Source organism: Perca fluviatilis, chromosome 15, assembly GCF_010015445.1.
Source record: "Perca fluviatilis chromosome 15, GENO_Pfluv_1.0, whole genome shotgun sequence".
NCBI lineage: Eukaryota > Metazoa > Chordata > Actinopteri > Perciformes > Percidae > Perca > Perca fluviatilis.
The window spans coordinates 11121893-11138105 of record NC_053126.1 but is presented as its reverse complement, the minus strand read 5'-3'; the positions used below and the strand labels follow the sequence as shown (position 1 = coordinate 11138105).

The following is a 16213-nucleotide window of genomic DNA, read 5'->3' as shown; positions in this document are numbered from 1 at the left end:
TATTGTTAATTAGTATTGTTATAGCCCAGCATATATTTTTTTTATTTTTATTTTTATAGAAAATCAGTGTGGAGTCAAAAGTTCAATATTTACCTCTGAAATGTAGAGGAGTAAAATTATCATAAAAGTAGCACAAAATGGAAGCACAAGTAGGCCTACCAGATGTCTAAGTAAAGTACGTGAGTAAATTTACTTCATTACTTTCCACCCCTGATTTGGTATCACTCCTAGCACATGTGTCAAATATTAAAAAAATGACACCACAGCAGCAGCATATTGTGGAGTAAGTCATTAGTTTATGGTTTATAGTAGAAATTGTGCCCTCTATTGGTGTAAAAAAATAGCACAGGTTCCAGGTTGCACAAACTGCAGGCTGAAATGCTGTTATATATTATATTTATCCCCGTAGAAAAATTCACTTTTCACACGTAGTTTGCTGACTTGCTTACTTTCTTCTTTAGCTATTATTTAGCTATATCGTAAGGAAGGGGGTGCACGAGGCCACACAGCTGCATCAGTGCAGAGAGGGGAGTGATGGAGGGGCTGCAGTTGTCATGGAAACGCCGGGGGTGGAGCATTGGGAAGTGGGACCAGTTTGTTTTGTTATTGAAGGTCACGTGGCAAGGTGAAGCTCCTCCCCCCTCCCCCCGTTACCACCGATTCAACCGTCTCGAGCTCGAGCTCCGGTCAGTTACTACAAAATGGCTGCAGAGGCTCCGCCGCCAACGAGATCCTCCTGAACGCTTCATGGTAGGCTTTAATCCCTTTGGGCGCTTAGCACGACAGATTTGCACCTTGTTGTTGTTCGCTTTCGGAAATATGCGTCATTTTAAAGTTAAATATGGCAGCTGGAAAGGGAATGAAAATATTTCAGCTCAGCCCACTTTGACATCAATGTTTTCTTCGCTGCGAGTGGTTATCGCAGTTGTCTGTTGCAGAAAGGTCCTTGTTTTTAGTCAGTGCATGAGTTACTTACCTTAGCACGGATTTTGTAGGTTTCATGTCAGTGGTAACCGGGGTTAATTGGCCTAACCAGCACAGTTGCTTCACAGTTCTAATGATTCAAGGGCACCCTGTGTTATTGCTTGTTGAGTTGTATTTGTAGTACGTTGTAGACGTTGTTTGAACGTTTGCTGTTGCACTGGTGTGTAGGAGTAGAGTTGACATGGATATTTTTGCAGCTCATTCTCACATAACATGCTCCGTGCTGCAGAGTGAGATGCCTGTATCTAACATGCATCACCTGACTGCCAGTAAACGCATTAGCAAGCTGAGTTTACCTTTTTTACTCATGTCCACATATGGCTTGTCTTTTGATTTCAATTACTAACAATATTTGTTTCTCATGCATCCTTATCCAATCAGCCATTCTCTTGTTGAATAGCTAGTCGTTTGCTGGCCTTAACTTTGAAATAAATGTTGCACTTATGCAGAAAATACAAGTGCTGAGATTAGAGACCACTGTCTCAGCTAAGCCTTTCATTGCCTTGTCATAACCTTGGGATGGTTGTTGAAATTGAAACGGCGTAATATTTTATAAACTGTATTGGAAATCTATCTTGTTAGTCCATAGTTTCAGCATCGAAAGCAAACCTTGAGATATGATGCATTGCTTCCTCTATTCCCTTCACCATACAGTAGAGACAACATCATTGCCCGCCTCCTGTTGTAGCTCCTGCTACAGCAGCTTCAGTGACACACACCCCTGAAGGAGAAAGCAGACTGTGTACAGACTGGGAATGCCAGCTCCCTGATGCATGTAGAGGGCAGGCTGACGTAAGCTTTGAGGCCCGCTGGTTTTACTAATGTGTTAGAGTCTCTAATTTGGGTCTGGGCCTGGCAAGGGATGAAGAGATGGTGGCAGTAAAGGAAAGGGGGTGGGGGCCTTTGCTGTCCCTGCCGGGTCAGGGGCCCCAGTCAGCCCCCAAGCCTCTGAAAGAGGCAGTGTGTATTCACAGAGAGGCACCAAGGGGGGCTTGATAACAAAAACAGGCCACTAAATATGGTGATTACTATAAGGCTTAGGTCATAGCCTCACTTTCAGTTCAAAATTCTCGATGGCTTTTTGCTTAGTGCTGGACTAGAGGGACGAGGGGCATTTTGCCAGATTGCTTCATTTGGTTTGGCGGGTTGTTTGGTGTCAGTGATGGGATGCTTAGCTGGAGTCCTCAGTGGAAATCATGAGTTTTCATTACGCAGAAAAACTGTTGCTGTCAAAGAAATATGTTTCTGTCTTGAAGTTTAGATTATTTTTTCAAGCAAGTTTGCATGAATGCTAGTTTCATTCATCCAGTGTTTGTTTTTGAATGCTGGACAGGTAGTTGCTATATTTGTGTACAGATTAGGCCTAGTTCTTTACAGCTGTTAACAGTGCACCTATGCTTTTGTATTGGGGTGTCAGACAATTGGCAGTATTTTTTTTTTAGATAAATGCTACATTTAAAGCATTTTCCTAATCGTCCTTTACAGAAATAAAAATCTCCAGCACACGATTGGTCTCACTGCAGCTCAGTTATGTGAGATCTCCCTTTCGTACAGTACAGGCTATTACTCCACACAAAGGCTTTTCTTTTTTTTCTAATTATGAAGAGGATGTGGAAACTGTAAGAAAGCTACGTGATTAGAGTTTAAAAAAGACATTTGTTAAGGACGTTCTTCGTTCTTTCTGACCTGGACCAATACATTGTCAACCGGGCTTGTGAAAGAGTTCCCGTTACTTTTGGAGCAGACCACTGACATTGGGACTGGAGGCAGTGCTTTTGGAGTGTGTCCATACAAGTTATTTTAGGGCCTGTTCACAGTGCCAGTACAGCATAAGTTTCTCTTTTTTTTGTCGTTAGCTCAGGTCAGAAAGCATTAACATGACCACACTGAGAATAGCTTCAAGTACTTTAGAGAGTGCAATCCTCTTTGCGGAGCACAAGGACTTTGTTAGTGCTTACCCAGCAGTTTTTAAATCGTCACATTATTTGAAAGGTAATGCTCACTAATTCGGCCTTTTACTTTTCGTTATGTTTTTTTGTTATGTTTTCGTGGTGTGTCTTTTTGAGGTTGTGCATTTGAAAACCTGCTGAACACTATGGCATATCAGATATTTTCGGAGTAAAAAGCTGTGTTGCCCTCAAGTGCAATTGCAGAGGGTTGCTGCACATTCTGCCATAGCTGTGGCGGCTGCTGCTGTGGTTGCTAGCGAGCGTTCTCCCAAGGGCTCGCCGTGCTCTTGTTTAGCTTGCAGCGATGGCATTCCTGGCTCTGTGCCCAGCGACTGCCGTCTAGCACCCCTTCCCCCATCTCTCACATATACACACAAACCAGCCCCATCAATCGTAGCCTCCTCATCTTCATTGCTCCGAAGTGGGGCAGCTCTGCATTTACATGTCCACAATTCACCTTGCGATCATCGACTCTTCTTCCCTCTCAGACTCACACTCAATTTTCCAACAATTTTACACTTGCTTTTATTGGCTGTCCTTGGTCTCTCCCCAGTCTGACTGTTTTTTCTTTTCCTTTTGCCTTCCTTTGTCAGCAGAATGAGTGTGTGGTTTAAGAGGGACACCAAGCTTTAATCCTGTTGTTCTGACAGGAGGGTGTAATTCCACAACAGAGCTGAGCTCATTGACCTACGTCCTTCATATCCACACAAGCTGTGCTTTCCCGCTACAAACGGCTGCTCATGATGTAGCACAGCCCGCTACTAAGAGTAAACATCAAATGAAAACTGCAGTCTTGCAGCCTCTTCTGTGTAATTTTATTTATTTATAGAATGGCCTTTATGTTATCATTATTAATGTTCTTATCTACATTTGATAAAAAAGTTCTACTCAGAATTTCCTTTCTTTTCAATTACAAAAGTTATCTATGGGGGAGTCTGTATTTTTTTATTCAGATTTTAAATAGTAGTTTAATTAAAGTAAAGTCATGTCTACAATATAGTAGTGCCATTATATTTCCAGAGATGCTGCAGCTTCCAAATGGGCAGGAGGTGCCATTACTGTATTCTCACCATCAGCCAACACAGAGTCCAAGGGACACACATCTGTCCAAGCCAGGCAGATGTTTGGAAATGACACGGAAGCTCTCATTGAGAGAGATTCCTTTCTGTCCTGCTCAGGGGACCCAATGTTTCCTAAACTGAAATAATTTTGACGCTATGCTCGGCACTCACTCTCCTCATCTGGGTCCGAGGCCGACAGCAGCTCACATTAACTGGAGCATCTCTCTTATCCTCTGATCCTACATGACACAAGCCCCACACTGATGCCTTTGAAAGGAGCAGCACCCGCTATATTTAGCATGGCAGCTGCATCAGCAGGTTCCCTATCCAGCCTCTTGAGGGTAAAAATAAGTGTGTATGATGTGAATTGGTAGATAGGAGTATGGGGGTGGTGTGTCAACAACCTAATCTCATGCATGCTAGCTGGTTACAGTCCAGTTATAAAGACACTCTGTTTAACATGCAGCTTCTTTTCATTTCTGTGTTGTTTTTTGAAACCATCAGACCTGGAGTGCTGCAGGATTGGCTGAATTAAGTTTTCAGCTCCTGTTAACATTAGCCTGTTTGTTACTGTTAATACTGACAGCATTTTCTGTTTTTAAAAAGTTTGTATAAAAACAAAAAATCAGTTTGAAGTGAAAACATCAAAAGCTGGCCAAATATTTAGTTGATTTAACTTTGCTAAAATAACTAGTCACAGGTTGTTTGTTTTTGCAGCTTTTTTTTTTTTTTGATCACTAATAGATGACTTTGTTGTTGAGCTGTTTGATGTACAGTTAATTCAGAACAGCTATGGTTGTTTTGGCACCAAGTAAATCACATCTAAAGTACAGTATGTCTACCAAAAATATATTAAAACATTTATTTTAATATAGCCAATAGCTGGCTACACTTCATCTTCAACATTGTCATTTAGAGACGCACTTGCACAGGTTTTGTGGGTGGTTTCCAGTTGCCTATTTAATTATTTAGTTGTTTATGTCTTTCTTACACTTCTTTCTTGCACATCACTGATTGGCCACTTGAAATGATGCAATGCAAAGACACACTTTCTAACAGTGTAGCGCAATGTACTCAGAAAGCAGAATGCATTGGTTTCCTGCAAACAAATGTAATAATAGCAGTTCTCTAGTTAAATTCCTTACTAACTAACCGTTTCCCCACATGTTACATCAGCGTTAAAAACAATATAAAGAACAGATGAAGAAATGCTGTGGGGTCTGATCTTTGCGAACAGCAGGCTTCCCCGTTGAGATCCTTTGTCACCTGTTTGCTCGCCGCTCAGTATGAGAGCAGAGGTGACCGTGGCCTCTGGGAGATGGTGGCAGTAGCAGCTGCAAGATCTGATTTGGAAAAACTTGTCTGCACACTCAACAGTTTAGGTAGATCATGGTGCAAGAAATCAAGAATGAATTAGGGCTGCTCGATTATGGGAAAAAATATAATCACGATTATTTCGGTCAATATTGAAATCACGATAATTTAACACGATTACTCGTAGACTTCTGGAAAGATGTTGCAATTATTGTACTTTAAACAGTGGAAAAGGTCAAATAAATCAACAGTAAAAAAAAAACATACAGCTGTGAACTTTGCCTTAATACCTTTCCTATTGAAACTTTATTTTTTCATTCAGAACACAAAAGAGAAAATAAGAGTTTACCTGCAAAACGTAATGACCTAAATAATTGTTTTTCTCGATTATTCTGTTTTTGTGATCATTGGAGGCCGAAATCATAATCGAGATTACATTTCAATTAATTGCACAGCCCTAGAATGAATCACACATTACTGTAAACCTTCAATTCAGTTACAAATGTAGTAGCAGAATGAACTCTAATGTGCAGTGAATATGCACCATTACAATTCTAAACCTAAACCTTACACATGTAAAATCATTACTCACAGGGTCTAATAACAATACATCAATGTCATCTGACATATTCACGTATAAGGATGGAGGGCACTGCACTTGACACATGTTGACTACTTTCAAATTTTAAACCAGTCACAGCCCTTTTGTATTTTATCCCCGCGTACCTTTTCGTACCATTCATAGTAGCTCCTTTCAGCCATACAGGAAACAACAGTGAATTACTGTTTCCAACTCTATTGTTGTCAGAAAAAAAACAATGTTTCATCATAACAAAGCTAAATCAGTGCTGCTTGGTTGAATTCTCTTATCAACACAGTTGGTGGTTTCTAACATTTTATAAATGGCCTTTCATATCCTTGGTTGAACGTATTACATGTGCCATCATGGTCAAGAAAGAACAGTCAAGACAGGGAAAAGGAAATACTTCTCTTTTGTTTGTTTTTATTTGTTTTTGGATATTCAAAACCATCTCTTGAATCCTTGCTCTCATGCTCCACGCCCTGACTCAGTTTCTCAGTTATAATCTCAGATTTGTGCTTTAGCTATTTTTTTATTCTTGTCCAAGTTCAACTTTCTTCTTGTATTTCCAATTCCATCATTGAACATCCACAATCAAACAGATTTCAGCCCAGAGCTTAAGGGCGCTGTCTGTCTCCACCTGACTGCTCACATGGGCCTCGGGGAGCGCTTGTTGCTAGGCAATGGCACACACCACTGTTGCCTGCAGCAGCATAGGCATGGCAGGAGAAAAGGCTGATGTTTTTAATTCCCCATTTTAAGATTTAAGGAACTTTATTCCAATGTATGTATTTTTCCAGGCTGGTTCCTCTTCTCTCAGTCCTTAAAAAACCCAGCTTCCAGCTTTTTATTTTTTTATTTTTATTTTTTTGAGTAGAGGATTAGGATAGATAAAGCTTTCAGCTGGATGCACTTGCACATGCAATTACAGGGCATTGTCAGGTGGTTTTCAACTAGAGTGGTGTGTGTGTCTGTTGTGGACACTTTTTGTCTCAGGACTGGGTAGAGAAGGTGTAAGCTATTACCAGGTCAGTGTTGAGACTTTGTCCACATGAATGGTGGGCATAAAGTTGTCTACGACCCAGAATACTGCCATGTATTGTTTTTATGGTCTGCCCACATATTAGTTCTAAGAACGGGGGCCTCATCTCATTGGCATGTTAGAACAGCAGCCGTTGACAACACTTACTTTACCTAAGAGAGCTACAATTGAATAATGCAGCTTAGTAATTGTATATACAGTCCCTCCAGAAAAACGTGATTATGCGATCGTGGATCGAATCATAATTCAATGCATAATCAGCCAAAGTCCACATATTTCTGCAGGGGCTGCATTTCTTTCAAATACGCCGCACTTTTGCAACATAAATTGCTGATTTCCGCGCTAAATATGCGGGGCTTGCATGATTTCATAATCCCCACATTTTCGTTGTAAAAAAGTCACATATCTTAGCAGAAAGTTGAAAAATGTTGCATTTACTTCACACAAGAGCAGCCATTTTCCCCTGTTGCCATGGGAACGTTATGAAGTGACGTAATTACGCGACGTGAACATCATCGAAAAGCATGGTGTTGGAGAATCACTTTTTTTTTTCTCTTTTTCATCAAACCGCAGTTTTTGCTAGTTCCCGCAATTTCATTGCATAAATATCCCGCATATTCCATCGCATGTTTTAAGAAAACGTGCCTCATAATCAAGGAGTTTTGCCCGCAACAATCACAAAAAAACTCTGCATTTTTCTGGAAGGACTGTATATAAATCAGTGTTGCAGGTGTTCGCATGCCAAGGCACAGTACCTTTCTCAGTTGGTGATTGGGATTAAACAGTCTCTCTCTCTCTCTCTCTCTCTCTCTCTCTCTCTCTCTCTCTCTCTCTCTCTTTTTGTATTTTAAGCTGTGAGAAGAAGCAAAAAACACGAGAAGAGAACCATTTGATGGAAGATAAGAAAAAGAAAAAGCAAGAAGAGAAGAAAAAGAAAGAAGCTGCTCAGAAAAGGGTAAGCTTGTGGCAGGCCCTCTCATTTGACACAAATACACTTGTCTTTTAGCTTTAATTGCCTCTGCCTGCCGTTTAATCAAAACCAACATGGTAAGATACTATAAGCCCCCGTTTGGTGGAGATTCATGCATGGCCAACATCCCCCAGCAATGAAAAGAAATGTTTCCACTTCCTTTTTTTTCACAACAAATCTCATACAAAGCTGTTGAGGGTAAAAACTTTTTGTATTATTTTAAATGTTAGGTGGTGCACAACAAAGCACAGGTCTACAGTATGCTCAGGTGTTTTTGCTGAAGTTACATCACATAGATCACACATGCATATTGAGCACATGCAATTTGTCATGTGTGTTTCCACAGGGAGCATTAACCAGAACATTATGTAGTCTTTACTCGCAGCCCCCCACCTCTACCCCTCCTCTTCACTTGTTGCTTTAGTGGGTTATCTGTATTCAGTTTTTACCTGCTGTTCTCTGTAATACATTTCATGTATCCTTGGTGCTTCTTGTCAGTGCGGGTGAAACAATGTTTATGTTTCTTAATGTATAAGAGGAGCATTTGTGTTCTCTATTTTACTCCCACTCCAGCCACAAGAGCAATGAACCTGCTCACCCCCTCGAGCAGCACGAATGAACATGAACCTTTTTAGCATTTCAATAGATGAGCAGAACCAGCCCCTGAACATTTTGTTCCGATTGCCCTGGCTAGTTGCTCCAGCACTGTCATGCAGCTGGAGAGCCAGCCGATGCGACTCAGATGTTGATGGCACATTAACATTTAGGCCCACAATTTTCACTTATAAAAGATGGTTATTATGGCTTCATTATAAGTTATTCTAGAGAGTCTTCTTTTTTTATTGCTAATTAGTTTTTTCTCTTTTTCAGGCCACAGAACAGATAACCAAAGGTGAGTTCTTGTGACTTATTGAATTAAACTTTATTTATTTAGTGTATTCTGCCACACATAAAATAGGTAGCTCAAATTTAATTTACTTTTTTATTTCCCCGCAAATGTGAATCTCCCTTTGCTTTCTGTTACAACATGCTGCACATGTGATAACACAGAGTTTCTCTGTGCAGGCAACATTTTGCCAGGTTTGTCTGCCATGATCCTTACAATGAGTTTGTGATACAATGTTTTCAAACAGTAGGGAGACTTATTGTGTGGGTGTGTTAAATTGTGTATCTTCCTAATTACGTAGATGGATAACTCTTGTGCGGGATTGCTTTTTTTGCCACAGAGCCTCAATTTGCTCTCTGTTCACTGCTGTGTAATTTGGAAATGAAGCATTGGCTTTTATTATATTCAAACATCTTGAACTGAAAACATTAGCAGCAGCCAGGTGGTCCATACTACCTGAGCCAAAATGGAGGCCAGGTGCCCATACAAGACTAATAAGGAGCATAGGGATGGTGCAGCTGTTCCTCGGGCCTCCCTGTGGGCTCCTCAGGCATGCCTAGGAGGGTAGAGGTGAGGAGAAATCTCAGAAGAGTAAGAAAACCTAAGGAAATGTAAAAAAAGACATGAATAAAGTTGATTGGAAGGTGCCTTCTGAAGGGAAAGGTGTGCTTAGCTTGCAGGTTTTGAACTCCTGCTCTGTGGCAGCTGCAGACCCACTCTTCACTTTGTCTCCCTAAGCCAGTGCTCTTAATGACCAGAGAGAGGCGGGTAGACAGTGTTGGACAGTCAGTTAGCCCAGGAGCAGATCTCCTAGTTGAGATGAGCCGGCAGATGGGAGAGGGACTTAATGTCTCGCAAGGGATGGGCAGGGTGAAATCTGATTAGAGCTTCTGGCAGACTTTGGCAGCAAGAGAATGGACACCTAATTACAGTGTTAGTGTCTTTGTGCCCAAAGCTGTGTTCAGACAAATGTGTTTGTGTGAATTTAGATCAGTAGAAAGAAGTAAGTTCTCCTCTTATGGGTTCATGCAACTGTGAACTCTCTGTCGTCAAGGGTCAGTGCCTTGACCACCTACTCTCTCCCTGAAGGATAAGTTAATGAGGCTGTAATGTCACAGAGGTGCCCCCTCCCACCCCTTATTCCTCTTTCCTGAGTCACTTATAGCCCCTCACAGTTTGCTGCACTAATGAATGTGATCTGGGTTGGCTGTGTTACTATTCTTTGTCTTTTGGGTTGTTTCACAGTATCTACAAATTGACCTATATATATACTAGGCTTTTCTCCCCATCTTCAAACTAGGCTGTGATTTGCACAGTTATTTCCGTGGCTGCTGCTCATAACAGCGACATGCCGTGACCTCATTTTACTGCGATCTTCACCCCTTTAAATGTCACATATGACTTTTTAGCATATTGTACATATGTGTACTCCAATATGCTCATATAAATCCTCTTCGGCCATGTGACGGTGACTGCTTTGGTTAGTTTATTGTAGGACTGTTCTTGACCAAAAGAAATCCTACTTGATGATAAATCATTGGATTTTTTCAACTTATCAACTAGTTGATTTAATTGAAAAAATTTCTATTATTGTTTCACCACGAATAAATTCCACAGAGATACAGAGCAATTTCTTCAAATCTAGAGCTCATTTCAAATCAAAAAATATTTATACATATTGTGATGCCAGAGATATGACTTTTTATTTTTAATTAATTATTTAATAGTATAGTGGCTAATTCACCATAAAAACATAACATAAATAACAATAAATAACATTTCAAAAAATATATTTTTTTTTACATTATGAGTGACTTGTCAACTAAGAGAGGCAGATTGTATCTGATACTAATGAAGGGTACACTGGGAGCTAATTAGGAGAACAAAGCTAGCGTGTAGGCTGAATAAACAGGCATCTATATACAGGAGATCTCCAGGAAGACCACAAGCACCATAGTAACACTACACCACCTCCTGTCTAGTCAAGAAGAGAGAGACACTCTGGGACCAGCAGGAGGGAGCAGAAGAAAGTGGGCTGTAAGCAAAGAGATGGAATTAATTGTTGTAGTTACATTTGTGCAAAGTGTAGAGTGGCAGCTGTTAAAACACAGTGCCTTTGGTTGATTTTGAGAGAGCTGGAAAAGGGCAATTCGAGAGCAAAAGAAACAGACGGAGCCATGTGAAACTGAGAATGCATGTCAGTTTCCTGTTTGCCGGCACAGCTGAGGGGGCCATTTGAAGAAAACGTCTACTGGCTCACTTCTCAGACACATACACACAGGCACACACTGTCATTCTGCCAGTCCCCTTATATGACAGGCAAACACCAGCAGCATATGTACATTGTGTGCTTGTGTAAACACACACACATGGTTTTACTCATATGGTTTTTCATTGCTACTCACAAATACTACACAGACCCCTCTGCCTCACTAACCCACATTGAGAATTTCATTAGCAAAAGTAGCACATTCATCTCCAAATACCAAAATACCTATGAGGGTGCTTTCACACCTAACCTGGTAGGTTTGCCTGGTTAGTATCGTTCTTTTGGGATGGTGTGAAAGCGGTCTGTTGAACTCTGATGAGAACTAGTCAACAAGACCAAGACTGCCTGAAAAGGAGGGTCTCTGTCTGCTTCCAAGCTGAGCTGATGTATATATTTGTGCAAATTATTTGGTAACCATTGTAACAGCGTGTTGAGTTTGTGTCCTACTCTTTTTTTGGCACTTGTTCATTAGAAGTGAGTGAAACATAGTGACCACATAGTAACCTCCCCCCCGTAATAGTAGAGCAAATATCCTCTTTCCCGTCCTCTTTTCTTTTTCGTTTGTGACAGCAGAGCAGATAAATTAAAATGAAGGCTAGTAGCATTCATGTAGCTTTTGTTTACTCGTTTTCACCACTTTGTCACAGTATAGATCAACGTCACAGGAGAGCCAAACCTTGATCTGTGTGTGTGCCACGCAAGTTGTCAGTGCCACTGGCCAGCCATCCTCAAGAAAGTACCTGATAGATGAGTGTAACAGTAATAATTATTGGCCCCATCATAGCTATGTATCGTGCCACAGCAAAGGCCTTCAGCCACCAACGAGCTGTACTAGAGTTAATTTCTAAGGGTTTATTAGCTATTGTGTTTCTGTTCATGCTGTGCGTTTTTATCACTATAAGATAGGGCACAACATATATACATCTCAAGGCGCACATTTACATAGCACAATAGAAGATAACATTATTATAAAGCAGTGTCACAGCAGTAATTTCATAACAGATTAATTTGCCTTTTCACATTCGCTTAATTACGCCCAGCGCTTTGTGTTGGAGAGTCACAAATTGCGGTGTGATCAGGGGGAAATTTATGCCAGTGTGCCGCTTGTCATCATCACCGCCACTACTACATGTCTAATGAGCACAGCTTAAATGGATGCAGCAATGGCGATGATAAACCACTTTTTTTTTAAAGAGCAACAGGGCTCAATTTTGCAGTTGTGGAGTGTTACTCTATATATTGTGCATATGAGCTTTTTGTCATCAAATGTCTCTTCATTCAATCTGTGGTTATACAAAAGCTGTCTAAAAATATATTTTTGACAATTTATTATCCCTTTTTTAATGTAGAAAAGGGTCAAAACAATATTCCTACTTAGAAATTGCTACGTTTGAATAAAATCAAATATTTAATCTGTCAGGTATCTTGTATAATACAATGTGTGTGACAATTGTAGCCTCTTGCAGTTTCTGTATGAAGCAAATATTGCAGTCTCAATCATTCTTCAGTGAATTGTGTTTGCCCAGCGGTTGCTGCCAGGTCAGGAGGACAGGACGTTCAACTCTCTTTCACCCATCACTTCCTCTAAATCATAACAGACAGTGGAATCTGGTCTGCCTGCAGCTGTTGGCACAAAATGCCAGGGATAGGGGAGTGATGAGTCCAGGGAAGCTCTCTGTCTGTCTTCCAACGGTCTCCTGAGAGCAGCGGGCACACAGGCAACCCTTCTCTAATCTGTCATCCGGCTCTCATGGTGATGTACCTTAAAGACGAGAGTGATTGTCGCTGGTATGAGTAACTGGTGATGATATCTTACAGTATATTATACAGCTCAGGTGTGCGATTATGTTGCACCATTCAGAAATGTAGTTACCATTTGATAAATGTTCTGAACTATATAGCCTTATGCTCTTCACACTGTGCTGTCAGACATCAAGTGCTTTTAAATAGCATTTTGTCTGTGTTGAATGTGATGCAGCGAGGTACGGGTTTCCCTCTTAACTACAGTGTCATATTTATTCACTTCTAATTAAGCCCTTTAATCTTCTCTCTTGTGAGGCTCGCTGCTCACATTTTAAAGCCCACAGGAGGAAAGAGATGGAGAACCCTAAAGACACGCCTCCATTCCTTGCTCATGATTCGTTGATACTCTTTCTGCTGCCTCCTCTTTAATAGACATCTGAAAAGGATCTAGTAATTCCCATGTTTCCCTTTTGCTTCAATTAGAGTAGTGTACTATGACACTTTGGCAGCAACACCAGATATACAATACACTTGAAATATAGTGGCTACAGAGAAGGCATGTATCATAGAGAATTTGTCAAACTTGAATACACATGGATGAAAGGGCCTTTTCATCCATGGCCTTTTAGAAATAATCTTTTTTTAAGATTATTTTTTGGACATTTTCGGCCTTTATTTTTGACAGGACAGCTGAAGACATGAAAGGGGAGAGAGAGGGGGAATGACCTGCAACAAAGGGTCGGAGTCGAACCCGGGCTCGCTGCGTCGAGGAGTAAACCTCTATATATGGGCGCCTGCTCTACCATCTGAGCTATCTGGGCGCCCAGAAATGATAATTTTTTATGTTTTATGTATGTGTTTTCATTTAGTGTGGTTAACCAAATCTGAATCCTCCAGATTCCTTCACTTTTTTTTCTTTGTTGAACTTTATTCTGTCGTACCCATTGTACAGAATTTGTGACTGTGCTGCCATGTCTATGAAATGATAAACTGTTGTTTTATAGAAGCCAGCCAACCTGCCTGTTTGAATAGAGACATGCATCCTACAGACACATCAACCCGGTTTAGAGAATGTTCTTTGGCTAGTGTGTAAAAGTTTCATTCAGGCCATAACTGTCTGATTAAAAGCTCAGCCACAGAAAGCTTATTCTCACTAACAAACTGAACTTTTCCATGCATATGTGTATACTCTCCCTAAGAGCAAGGCGATCCATTTCGATGAATGGAAAGCAGAGACAGCATGGTGCTATTATTAAACCTGTAAGTAGACTTGCACTGATAGTATTGGAATCGGCAGTGATCCATCTCACAAGCACTTTTACTCAGGTCCACATTTGAATCTGTGCCAGTATTAGTTGTTAAATGCCATGGTCTCTGCACAATATTTTATGTTCTCAGCAAGAAGAAAATGCCTCCTCACTTGAAAATTTTAAAATGCTTAACGAAGTTCATATGAACAGCACCTTTTGTTTAGACAAATCCCTGGCTAAGCAGTAGCACAGTCTTCTGTTATGAAATTGTTGCTGTAATTATTTTACAGCATACATGGAATCAGTATAACAGGAACTTTAAATCAGAGGTTCACAATAATTTTTCAACCAAGGACCCCTTACAAGATAGAGAATATACCTGGAGACCCCGAAAATTAAATTATTTTTTGTAAACTATAAAGCCTGTAAGAAAATAAATACACATTTTTATAATGAATCTGAAAACTTTCACAGAGTGCCAAAGACCCCACTTCACTGCTTTTTAAGTTATACTTTCATTGGCTGGTCTACATATGAAAGTATAAAGTTCTCCTGTGGGTCCTGAACAGTTGCTATGTATGGCCCTCCACTTACAAAGCTCACACACAGAAGAATCCTTTATCTTCAAGGTCATGCGGCCTGTTTTTCTTCTTATAAGGGCCCTCTCCTTTTTTCCACCTACCTTCAACTCTCTATCTTCCCAGACAACCTCCCCCCAACCTCTAGGTCTTAAACAGTCAAGCAAGCATGCTATCATCTTTCCTCTCAGAAAATTAAGACCCCTTTTTAAAGTGGAAAATGGGATGTCTTCCTCTGCGTGAAGAGCACACAGCCCTAAGGCCACGGTTTGATGTGCATCTTTGATGAACTGGGAATTCTCCTGTGCACTCGCACAGCTGAGCACTGTGTTTTTGCAAATAGGCTGTTAGAGCAAGTGACTCAGATCTCTTATTACTCTATTTCACTTTTTCCTGCAAAGCACTGCCTTGTGAGACTTGTGCTTAATAAGCCACACCTTGCTGATGTCAGAGGTATTTACTTGTTTGTTTTTGTCTCCTGATCCCCTTCCTAACCAGATTCAGTCTGTGATTTTCATCATGAACATAACTGCAATAGACCATTTTGCTTGAACATAATTGCAATTATTAGAACATTTTGCTTGAATGTATCGGTCACTTTGAAGAAGTGAGCAGGACTGAAGTCATTGTCTTGAGAAGAAGAATCCAGCGTGGCATACTATACAAAAATGTGTTCGTAATTGTAAGCGGATTTAGACCAGAGCTGGTTTCGACAGTGAGACTCGAATTCACAGTGGAGCATGCAAGGGGGCGGAGACGGTCTTGCACACGCACACACACACACACACACACACACACACACACACACACACACACACACACACACACACACACACACACACACACACACACACACACACACACACACACACACACACACACACACACATCATTCTCTTCATCACTTAACCTCCCTGCTCTACCTCCTTCTCTTCCCTCTGTACGTCAGCTCTCTCTTTCGCTCTCCCTCCTCTGATTGGCCGACAGAGCAGCCAGCCAACTTCCCCCTTCTCCAGAAGAATTTACGTCACACATCAGAGAGTCCCAACTGTATAATGATTGCCTTAAAAACTATTATTATATATTGTGGCACATCCACAAAGTCCTCTGTTTTTAAGAGGAAATCACCTTTTAAAATCAGCGGGGAGAATTGTCTGGGAATTATCTGCCGTCCCTAATGGTGTAATAATGATGAGGATAATGGTAGATCACAGTGAATGAAGGAGAAAGGGAGAGGAGAGCACGGGACGGTGGGGAGGGATGAAGCACAAGATAGGAGAGGAAATGGAGCAGATGTAGAGAAATCCGATGAGAGGCGAGCTCCAGCTCTCGAGCTTCCCCCACTGATTCCTGAGCGGCAGGGAGAGGGAGACACACAGACAGATGCGGGTGAAACTGGATCAGACCATGCAGACGGTGGTTGTAGCCTACAGAGGGTTTGCGGTACTGGGGGCAAAAATTACAGAGAAACCCCCTCCCACCCCCCACACATGCATGACGGACGCAAACATACGCAGAAAAATGAGGAAGAGAAGTAATTGGTTGTAATATGTGAGTGAACATGTCTGTCGGTATTTACAAGGCTGT

At 41.1% G+C, this 16213-nt stretch overlaps 1 protein-coding gene across 2 annotated transcripts in view; it reads left to right on the top strand.

The window, feature by feature from the left end:
- The first annotated feature begins 577 nt into the window (after positions 1-577).
- tnrc6c1 (trinucleotide repeat containing adaptor 6C1) overlaps positions 578-16213 on the top strand; it is a 39213-nt gene continuing 23577 nt past the window's right edge. For both annotated transcript variants that reach the window (XM_039824827.1, XM_039824823.1), the window contains exons 1-3: positions 578-750; positions 7783-7885; positions 8771-8792. In XM_039824827.1, the coding sequence (XP_039680761.1) occupies positions 7823-7885; positions 8771-8792 (85 nt within the window). In that variant the 5' untranslated portion in view covers positions 578-750; positions 7783-7822. The remainder of the gene's footprint in view (positions 751-7782; positions 7886-8770; positions 8793-16213) is intronic.